Consider the following 12895-nt stretch of genomic DNA (forward strand, 5'->3'; position numbering starts at 1 on the left):
GAAATATATATATATAAATATATGCAGGTAACAAAATTAATAAAAAAGTTAATTCGACATTAAGTTTTTAGACACGTAAATTTATATAATTAAAGATAATTACGTTTTTATTAAATCATTTTATAACTATGAGTTGCCAATTTTAAATGCTGAATAAAAACATGCATTAATACTTATCAATAAGTAATTGTGATTTTATCAACTTGTTCATACTGCAATCACTACTATCTGCGGGAACATTAATTACAACATCTATAAGAAAAAAATTAGATAAAGTATTAAAATCTCTGATATTATATGTTATAATATTTATATCAAATAATTAATTAATAGCTGATAACAATTTTATACAAGTATTATAAAGCAAAAACAATTTAATGAATTTAATAATTAAAATATATTAATATTTTAAATAAAGTTAACATGAAACCAAACTCAATATCTCACTATTAAAAAAATTTAGGATAATTTCGAAACATCTTAACAATCGGTTAATTAAAAAATCGATTAGATACTAATCCTATAATTTTTCTAATACATTATTGTTGAATACTAAATATATAAATCCTTCTGAGCATGTATTTTTATCATTCTTTTTTTTTTCTATTAATTTTTGTGAAATTCAATATTATTATACATATTGTTATATTCACAATTCTTCTCATAACCTACGATTTTTTACAGCACCTGCAGCAACGAGTAAAACCAAGATAAAACTTTCAAAAAATAGTAAACTCAGAGACGGCCACTAGTGCTATTAAACAACAGCAGCAACAGTTCCACGAGTACAGTAAAAAACGAGTTATTATGCAAGACAATCCAAACTTACTGGATGAAGGTGCGAACCTCCTAAAGGATCTGACACACGCGAATCTAAATGAGCCACTCCAGCAGTACAATACGAATACCTTCAAACTCATACAGACTAGTGAGTAACTGAAATAAATCTATATCCATATCTACAAAGCATAATATATATATATATATATATATATATATATATACAATGTGGGAATATTAAAAATTTTTCATAAAAGTCTATTACTATAATTGTATACAATTTGTAGGACTAATATATATCGTTGACAATATTTTGTTAAATCTAATTAAAATTTTAACCTAATTATAAAAAAAAAATTCTAGAAATATTAAAAATAAGCAAAAAAAAAGTGAATACTGTATAATGAAGATTAAAAAAATATTAAAAATTACAATAATAACTACTTTAATTAAATAATTTTATTGAATAATTATATTTGTAAAAATTGTCGTCTTATCTCTATACTTTTAATTTAATTTCCTTTTTTTTTATAAGATTGAAGTGTCATTTTAATTTACATGTAATTAATATCATTTGCCAGAAATTTATTTTATAAATTCTTAGTTGTTCAATACTATATTATATAATAATTCTTTTAGTTCTATTTACTTTTAATCGATGAAAATAAAAGTAGTTGAAAAGTAAATATACAGAAATATCCATTTTGAAATATCCATCGAATACATTGTTTATGTAATAAACGTCAAATAGATTAAATATACTTTACAATATTGTTTAATATGTGTTGTTATAATTTTTTTAATGGTGATTGATTGATTTTTTAATATAAAAATTATTCTATTTATAATGATGTTTCTAATAGATATAGTAAATAAAGTAGGTTTAAAAGAAAACAAATTTTAACAAGAATAAAATATAATTGCTCTCGTTGTAATGGTTTTCTTAGTTAGAAAAAAGAATATTCCATTTGAATAAATTAATAAATTTAAACTAATAAGTTATTTAAAAAATAAAAAATGAAAAACTTTTTCTATTCGAAAAAAAATAAAAATAAATAAATGGTGTAATGTTTACATTCCTGTAATAACTGTATTTAAAATTTCACTATAATAAAAGTTAATTGATCCTAACCAATATGTGAAGTTATTAAAATCATGAGCTTAAGAAATGACTTCTTTTTTATAGGAATATATATTGTATTTAATATACTAAAGTTATTTCTGGAATTAAAATGGAAATTGGAATTAAAATTTTTAAAATAATACATACTCATTAATCACTACTCCAGACAACTAGACGAATAAAATGTATATATAGTTTTAATAGGCATATTCTATATCTGTATAATATATAATATGACAACTGAAATCATATTTTCTATTCATCTATAATACTATGAATTCACAATTATTAGTTGTATATTTATATTTTATAAAATTTATATTCATAAAATTTAGAATATATTACGAAAATAAAACAGTTTATGTATGTATGAATATTGAATTTTAATAAAACAATAAAAAAATATTATGAATAATGAACTATATTAATTTCAACATAAAATATATTGAATATTATGTAACATATAGTTAATAGAATTTCAATAAAGTTATATATTACACAAGGAAACTCATCTGAAAGAAGTTATTAAAGTATTTATTTATTAATTAGTGAAAATTTTCATAATAACACATGATTCGAAGTTATGGTGAACTGATATAATTTGCGGAAGTGGTTCAAAACAAAGTTTTACTGAGATCAAGGAAATAGCTTATTATCATTCATAATAAATAATTCCAAAACAAATGATAGTCAAGAGAAGCAAATTTAACTATCATGAAATTTAAATCGAACTTTACCCATTGCCGCTGCTTTCGTCATCATTAGCGTTGTCGTAATGGACTGATGAAAGAGATAAAACTTGAAATATTCGTAAAACAAAACTAACTTATATCATTATAAATTTATGTTTCTTATTACAAATTAATTTGTTAAAATTCAACCATTTCACGCATTATACATTTAATTGGAAATTTATAACTAAAAAATAAATAACAATGAAATAATAAAATTGAGTAATTTATATAAAAAATAAATTTTTTCATTTTTCCGCGCTGAAAATTACTTCTGATGCAATGTTAAAGCTGTTATTAATAATTGATGTATTAGTTATTTTTAACAGCTTCAAATTCTATATTAAATTAATTTAACTTATAAATTTAGAATATAATAAATATTTGTTTAAATAGAAAACATAATTTTTTAAATGCAATTTAAATTTAATTTTTACAGTCAGAGCAATTAAAAGGTACAATGTATATAAATGAAGCGTTTTTCACTAAATCTTTATTTATATATACTTGTATATGAAGATATAACAATATTGTACCATCGGACTACATTATTTATTCGGTTTTGTAATTCTAAATTTAACTTTTTTATGTTATATTATAATTATTCATTTGCTACATGATACTTGTGAATATTTTTCTGTTATTATATCTATTTTTAATTTATTGTGTATATTCCTATATTCTAACAATATTATTTTGAGTAATTTTATTATAATGTTAAATAGAGATGATCGATGAACGATTTTCTATTAATTAAATAACCTAAGAGTTACGATGTAATATTATTAAATATGATTATTTGAAATTCGCGCGTAAGTGCACCATGCACTCAAACACCTGTAGGGCTCTCGGACTTACGCTGGTGCAGGTTATATTTAATAAAGAAAGGAGTCTGGTTGCCATGGTAACTCTGCGAGGTGAACAGGCACACGAGGTATTGATTATCACCCCACCTGAATTCAGGTCAGCCCCTGACTTAATACCTTTGCTGTATTATACAAGCTTTGTTTGCATCTGTTTGTCTCTTTTTTTATATACGTTTTTTCCACTCCATCCCTCTACCTTTAATTATAACGCTGTGAAATTTGCATTCAATGTTACAAATTTGCCTATAGAATACACACTATACATAAAGTTAACGACATTATCTATTAATATGCGATTGTGCTTTATTGAACGATAATTGTCCTTTACATAATTGTCCTATACATTATTTAATATATGACCTAGAAAAAAATTTCAAAGTGATAAAAGTAAATCGAAGTAAGAATTGAAAGATAAAAATGACAATATTTGATATTTTAAAAAATTTTAATATTCATTGTCATATTATTTTGGATAACAAAATACTCTGAATTGAAAACATAAATAAAAATAAATTATTTTATATTCAACATTAACAATGATCTAAAAATAATTACCATATTAATAGATCAATTATAAGATCAGTTAAATTAATATATTAAAATACAGTCCCCTCAATCGAAATATTGATTGAGATATAGATATATTAAATTTCGAATTATAATTTCTATTTAATGCAAATATATATATATATATATCTACGTATTAAGATTGAGGAAACAAGACGCTCTTTTGTGAATTAATTACTTATGATATTAAGGAATTATATAAAATTGCCAATTAAACTGTTTATCCAGTTCAAGGCATAAAAAACAATATTTTATCTTGTAAAAGAATTAATTAAATCTTTATACTAAATATACTAAATATTTAAAAATAAATACTTAAAAGTATTTCTGTATCAATGTAAGTTTTTATTATATGTTTATAATTATATTTTTATATCCCAATATAAACTAAAATCTACCTATATTAGTAATTATTTTAGTAAGTTTAGTAAGTAAATTCAAATAGACGAAATTGAAAATTTTCAAAATAAAATACAGATCTTTGTTTCATTGACAATTATAACAATTATCATATAAATATAGATTCAGTTATTCTATTTCTATATTCTATATTCTATAAGTTATTACAATATACTAATCTAAACTACTATCTTACTATATTTATTTTTATACATGAAATAATTTTATACATTAATATTTACTATAAGAGAAGTTATGTGTTATGTAGTGGGGAATTGGACACCAGAGTATATCAAGCTATTTGCACCAAGGAAGATGTTGGAAAAATTATAGGCTATACTTATATTTTTTATGCGTTTTTTATAGTTACGGAAAATTTAAATTGAAAGAATTAGAAAATATTCGAATTCTTTAAATTGTATAAATCACAATGTTCAAAAAACGGAAATGACTTTTGTAAAAATCATAAATAAAATTTACCGCCAATGATAGAGCAATACTTTAGATTATAATATTTTAGATGATATATTTTTTAATAAGAAACTTTATGAATACGAATTTTATGGAATAATGATTTAAACCTTGTACAAATAAATCTATACAAATAGCCTTTAATTTCATTTCTAATTTTAAGTATGCATATAAATTTCTTATTATCAATAGAAAATATTTCTTTAAGTAATTATTAAATATTGTATTAGTTCATTTTGTTTTGCTAATGAAATAGTTTTTTTTTGTACGGTATTTAAAATATATACAAAATACGGATAAAAATTTATTTCATAATAGCAACTTTTATATACATTGCTATTTTAGTAATTTATATTCATTTATTTAATATAATTATATTAAAATAATAAAAATATTCTATTTTTTAAAATAATTTTGAAATAACGGAATACATTTATTATATGTAAAAGAGAATAAGATGTACTTATTAGTAAATTTTAAGCTTTGTATCTAATGTACCTAATCATCTGTATAAATATATACATAATTATATTTCATAATTTAGGTTTTTTATAATTTCAGTATATATATCGTGTTTTAAAAAAAAAAATCTTAGAAATTATTCAAATTTTAATATAAATTCTACATCCTTTCGAGCAGAATACTCCAGAATCAAATCTAGATATTAAGAAGAAAATGTTTTTATATTTAATAATAATAATTTATAATCATTTAAATAATATGTAGAATGTAAAAAAAGACCGGTGTAAAGCTTTCTATTTTGTTTCTTTATTAATAAAGAAAAATAAATAGAATATTTGGTTAAGCAGAAATATAACGTGTAAATGAATAATTTATATAATTATATAATAATCTATCTATATTAAAAAATACATTGTAATCATTTATAAGATATAAAATTAAATTGCTTCTTTGTTAGTTCATGTATTTTATACCAATATTTCTTCCAAATAAATGAAAATATGTAATCGACAGTCAATTATAATTCATTCATTTATTTATTATTTATTACCTTTTTTTTTTTAATTAGTTTTACATATATTCATATGTGTATACTACTGATAACGAAATGATACAAAAAAGGGGTATATATTTTTCTAATTATATAAATTACAAAATACAATATTATATTAATTATCCGAACGAGCATAGCAATATTTAAGATTTATTTTTTAATAAATCGAATGCAAACATTTTAAAGTTATTTATAAATTACGAATGCAATTATAATAATAACATTAATAATATTTCTCTTGATATTTACTAATAAATAAATTATAAAATTTTTATTTTATACGAATTAAGAAAAATATAATATTATTAAAAGCAAAACTATTTTTAAATTCAATCGCCTTTCTTTTTTGTTGTATATAAACATGTATAACATAAAACAATATTCTGTTTTAAATTATGAAATATATTTGTATCGTTATAACTCTATATAAAAAAAGATTTTAAAATAGATATCTTGCAGTATTAAAACAACTTTTTAAATATCAAAATATTACTATATTATCATATAGACTTAATTCTAGAATAATACTATTTGTTTCATCAGCATATTAACGAAATAATGTAATTTATTATATTTCAGATTCCAATTTTCATTTCAAACTTAAGATGATTATCCGTGTTATTTTAATTGATAATTTTTTGAAAATTATTATATTATTATAATTTCGATTTTGTTATCTATTCGTATATGATAGCTGAAAACCATTATTCAGATAGATTATTCAGTAATTTTATGAGTGTCGATATGAAAAGCAAATATATTTGATGTTAACATCGTAAAATTTCAAATAGCTTTCTACTCCAATCTCTGTATCGATGATCTTTTATATGTGTATATATCAAATAAAATCAAATATCACACCTATGCTCGTAAAACTAAAAAGTAATCCATTTATAAGTTATTAAATCAACTAATTTCCAAATTGAGATTGTATTTACACAATGCGACGTAAAATAACTGATAAAATTGTAAAGGAACATTAAATTTTTACTTAAATCTTATAATTAGAGATATAATATGATTGAACTCGATATATTATGATTAGTTCAGGAAGATAATTTCCGTATATTTTTAACATAAATTTTTATAATTTTATATTCTTCTAAAGTAAAGTTATTAAATTTATTCGTTATTAAATAATTTTTATTTTAAAATTTATAATTTATAATGAAAATTTATTTTAATAAATTCGTTTTTACTTCTTGTAACGTATCTTCGGTTATAACTATCAAGATTTTATAAAATAACTGTGTTCTATTTAACAAAAGCACCTTTATAATCGAAGAAGTAATGTATAAAAAATAAAAATAAATCTTCCAATGCAGAGAGTCAAACAAGAAAATTGATTTAGATACGTAGTACATTGCATATATATTTATTCGTGTCATTTCAGAAATATCTTGTTAATATAGGAAGCACAGATGAAAATTGATTTCTAGCAATATTTTTATATTAGTCTGAAGTTAATACTTAATATTTATTAATTTATTAATTTACTAATTTAATGACATAAAACAATAATATGCACTGATAATCTATCTATAAATTATTAATTAAAAAAAAAAGGCTTTGCAAAATGCACAATTTTTATTTACATAAATATATGTTATAAAATAATATAAAATATTACTATTTAGCTATTATTATAATATTTATTAAAATTAAAATATTTATTTGTAAATACATAGAAATTCAATAATAGTAACGCTCTTTTTTATATAAGCTAAATGATGAGTAAACAAATATTGATGAACTCAATTTATGTATAGCATTGTATTTAAAATTACAGAAGGCATAAGAAAATAGAAAATGTAACTGTCAACATAAATATTTTCATTTATTTGAAAAAAAAATCAAATGTATATTTAGCTTGTTTATAAATTGCGATATTAATATTTGATTAACAAATATGATGAAAAAATTATAGGGTGACGAATATGCGTCACATGAAATTTCTGAAACTAAAGTGCCAGACATGAAAGGCCAATAAAAGGACGTCATTGCTTGTATTGCATAATTTAATTCAACGGTGAAAGCTGATAAAAATAATCGTCGATTCATGTTACTCTGTGATCCGTGAATAATTTAATGATTGAGCACGTATAATATATAATATTAGAAAATAGATGACATCATTAGGCAATTAAATAATGTATTTATTCTTTTTTTTTAATGCTGTGTACTTTAACGGATAAATATTGCAAAGCTAATCCTATATTATAAATTCTTTGAATTATTAAAAAAGAAATTTTTCCACCCTCTTTGACTTTAAATGTCTCTCTTATATATATCTGATTTTATATACAAAATATTTAGATTTTATTTTTAACATTTTTTTTCTTTTATAAAAGTAATTGACTAAATATTCAAAAATATATTTGTAATCATGTAATAAATAATAATAATATTCCAATTGCATTTTATATTTACAAAATATTAGTTAATAATTGTACTTTGGTGAACATTTAAAAAAAATCAAATTGTCGATAAATTTTATTAATTTATTAACGTTACAATCAGAAATCATGCTGGATAATTTTAATTTATACATGAATAAAAAAATCTATTGTAAAAAGTTTTAATAAATTTTCTTAAATATATAGTAAAGTCAAAAAATGGGTTCAGTTGAGTATACAATCATTTATATTAATTTCTAAATTATTAAATAAATATTTTTTAATCGTTATTTAGAAACATTTAATATGAAATAAAGTATAAATCGTAATTACTATCATTCTCTCTCATTTAATAATTTTAAGTCAGTAGCTCTAAATATTAATCATTTTCACACTCGTATGATTATATTCGACGTAGCACCTTACGCTTCACTACTAATGTGTAGCCCGATAAAATAAAGTCATTTTTTGCAAAATTATATTTGAATTAGAAATTAATTATACTAACTTCAATTACCCTCTTTAAAGAAGTTGCTCGTTACATAAGCAATCTTATCAAATAAATAAGTTCAATCCGCAAGAGAATAGTAAACTGCACTACAAATATAATTCAGTTATCTGATGAATTATTTTGAGTCTTCAAGATTCATTGGTCTAATATAAATCTATTGTGTTACAAATGAAATCAATGTTACTGACCAACTTATAATAATTGCCCATAGTAAAAGATATATGAGTAAAAGCTTTTCAAAATGAACATTTTACTCAATTATATTTTAGAAATAAATTAAATAAACTTGATGAAATTAAATATCCGTGTTCTCCTTTAATATTTAAGATTTGTTTCGAGATTGACGCAATACTCTTATCTGAATTTCTAGATCACGATTTTATTAAGGAAATAATAAATCACAAAGATTCTATGAAAAAGCTTCTGATACATTTTTTTATTTTCTAAAATATCATGTAATAATTACATATTCATAGGACTTTTTAAAATCAATTATTAAAGTATATAAGAAAGAAATATGAAATTCTTTGTATTTATATAAAATAATATGTAATAACTTCACTTCAGCGTATACATACATGTAATTGATTTCTTGATTAAGGTCATTGAATTAAAGGTAAGGACTTTTTAAAATTAGTTTTATAATTTGTAGAAATCAGACAAAATTATGCCAGTTTTTAATTAGAAATATATTTTAAAAAAGAATTTTAAAACAATTTTTTTTCATATTTCCATCTTACTAATATAAATTATTATTAATTTTGTAATGAATTTTGAAGAATAGTATGTATTATTATTTTATATAAAAATTGAACTAATTTTGTAAAATTTTCTATATTTAATTTTTCACTATAGCAATAGCAAACGGTCAGTCAAAAAATGGTCCAGTTAAAATATCATCAAAATATCTTTCATTTACACTTATACTATTTTCTATTACTGTCCAAATTTTAAGTGAGAATAGTCTGTTTGTCTAATTATAGAATTTTAGTCTATCATTTACATACATATATTTTGAGAACACTTAAGAAGAAATCATTTTCATTTTATGATAAGTAGTATATTTCTATAATTTATTTATATTTATATAAAATATTCGTAGTAATTTTTTTATATATTTTTATTTACATTTAATACTTATATACACGTAACTCAAATTCTTAAATTGGAATACCATTTAATAATACGATCGATCATTTATCTTCAATACGTTGAATTTCTTTTTCCTGTCATATTTGATTTGTAGGAAAAATGTCTTTCTATTAATAAAAGTTCGTTAAAAAAAAATAAAAGTCATCTGACGCAGACATGTCGTGATATTCATGTTTCGATAATCATCGGATACTTGAATACTTTACGTTTTCATATAAATTTCTTTTTCAATAGTACTAGAATTTTTATATTTTTTATGTAGTTTTGTGACAAGAAATGTTTTGTGACAAAAAAAAATTTGTTGTAAACTTTTCAATTATTTACAATTAATAATATTTTAATTTGTATTATAATTAAGCAAATCTATAATTATAACAATTTGAATCATATGTACAACGATCAATAATTGGTAATTGCAGAGTTAATTATATTTTTAAAACACTGATTTAAAAAAATCACCAATAAATGAACACATCTTATATAAGCTGTAGAATTTTATATAAAAAGAGAAATATATTTAGATCCCAATTAAGAAGATATTTAAATTAATTAATATTTATTATAAATTAATATATATATATATATATATATATATATATATATATATACGAAAAAGTCATGAGCTTCATGATTCACCAACACATGATATATAAAACAAAATTTTTAATTGATGGGTTAAAAAAGAATACAATAATAAAAAAATAACAAATTAGCGAAATCACAAATTTAATTGTTTTGATTCTAAATGCACTAAATTAATGATATCTGTAAATACATCTTTCGTTAATCTTTGTATGTAATATTAGTGAACAAATAGTAAAAATAAGAATTTAAAGTTTATCATAATGTTTCAAATTTATCTACCTAAATACTAAATAAATTTATTTAAAATAAATTACTTCTAAAATTAATTATAATCTAAATGTTTACTTTCCATCTATTTTTGTTTTTTAAACAATAGCTTTACAGTCTTAGAAGAAAATGTAACACTATATTTTTTTTAAGTTTTTACAGCACATCACGAAGAACGAATAAGAAATTATGGTTATATTCATAATTGTTTATAAAAATTTGAATTAATACATTTTATATATTTGAATAAAATTGTTATATAGCTATTATTTTTTTAAATTAACGTCTTCATATTTTTACTGAATAATATTGAAATTTTTCTATTTGTTTGTACGATTTATATAGATTTTTTTTTTAACTATATAATGATAACTTTTTAATTTAACGTTCATTTGACGATGATTCATTTTCTTTATTCATATATTTACAATTTTGATTGTACCTTATTCTTATTTAAAATTAATTTAAAATAAATTATTATCTTGTTAGATGTCGGCTAATTTTATATGATGCTTTTAAAATTTAAAATAACTTTAAAATAAATTTATATGATAATTTTATATGCTAATTTATATAATGCGAGTACATCTATTTCTTCGTCTATTACTTCGGGTAGTCATGTGATATTCAATGGAATAAATTCCAAAATCACCTTCCGTAAGAATTTTTAACTTAATGTACTTAAGTTTCCATTACAGTATATTTACTGTAAATAGTATATTAAAAAGGCCGTAAAACGTAGTTTATGCATTATTGTCTGATCTATGACCATATTATGTCCTAATATGATGTCATAAGAGTATCATATCATATATAAATATAATATCAATTAAGCTTAAAAATTTAATGATAATTAATTATATCAATTTATTTTAAAATTTTTAATTAATTTTTATTTGAATTTTACATCTATAAAAATTATACTAAAAATAAAATTTTTGAAACTTCTTACAATTTAACATTCTAATATAAGTTTAATTAATATTTTGTTATCTTTTAGGAATAAAAATTAGCTTATTAACTTATATTTGCGATTTATTTATTTTAATTCAATTTGTAATTATTAATATACTGAGAAAATTTTACACATAATATTTCAAATAATATCTAATGATATTAAATTTGCACTGTCTATATACTATAAACAAAAGTAAACTACTAATTATTAATAGAATTTATAATAATGAGAAATTTAATATAAAGAAAGAATTAACGATTATAGAGAAATAATACGTTAACAATTAAATACAATGAGTTTTTCAATAGGATTAATAATTATGCATACTAAAAATTATGTCGTTCATTTATACTTTTGGCTTACTACAACATAAAATAAATAATTTATATCTTTTATTAATAATGCGCTTGTAGTATTCGAAAAATTATAATTTTTTTGCAAATAAGCTTTTATTTATAATTTTTACAGTGTACGTGTTGATTGTAGGATATGTTTATGTAGATTTCTATATTATTCTAGATATTTATATTTTTAATTTTTTTTATTAATTTTTTATTTAAAATATGTTTTTTTTTTATATTAGAATAAGTAAGAATATATGTCACTACTGATGCGATTAATTTTAGTAACTAATTCTTGTAGATTAAGCAATACAAAAGAATTTTAAAACTTAAATTTTTCAAATTGATATTTCTATACAATTTATCTGTATGTTTAATTGTCTTTTATACGTATTTTAATTTACATGATGTTTGATGAAAAATAAAGTTTAAACATGACAGATATTTAATGAACTCTGTTAATAAAATTGCATAAATATATATATTAACAAATATATGAAATTAAAATCAATTAAATTTCATGTTTTTATACAAAATATTAATCTTGAATAATGTATTTGAAATAATAGCTGGTAATATCTATTATGGACAGAGTTAATTTTCAAAATATAAAATACCTTTTTTTGTTTATTATTTATTAAAAATGTATTTAATAAAAATTAAAACAAAATTTTTACAAGCTTTTTCGATTTCAATTTTATAATTAAAAATAAATCAAATCCAGTATATAAAC

General features: G+C 20.0%; 1 protein-coding gene across 1 annotated transcript in view; it reads left to right on the plus strand.

Annotated features, from left to right (window-relative positions):
- The first annotated feature begins 690 nt into the window (after positions 1–690).
- The window catches only part of Stacl (SH3 and cysteine-rich domain-containing protein), a 57920-nt gene continuing 45715 nt past the window's right edge, over positions 691–12895 (plus strand). The window contains exon 1 of the mRNA XM_011496447.1: positions 691–928. Within this exon, the coding sequence (XP_011494749.1) occupies positions 808–928 (121 nt within the window). The 5' untranslated portion in view covers positions 691–807. The remainder of the gene's footprint in view (positions 929–12895) is intronic.

The sequence above is a fragment of the Ceratosolen solmsi genome, unplaced genomic scaffold, assembly GCF_000503995.2.
Source record: "Ceratosolen solmsi marchali unplaced genomic scaffold, CerSol_1.0 scaffold29, whole genome shotgun sequence".
NCBI classification, from domain to species: domain Eukaryota; kingdom Metazoa; phylum Arthropoda; class Insecta; order Hymenoptera; family Agaonidae; genus Ceratosolen; species Ceratosolen solmsi.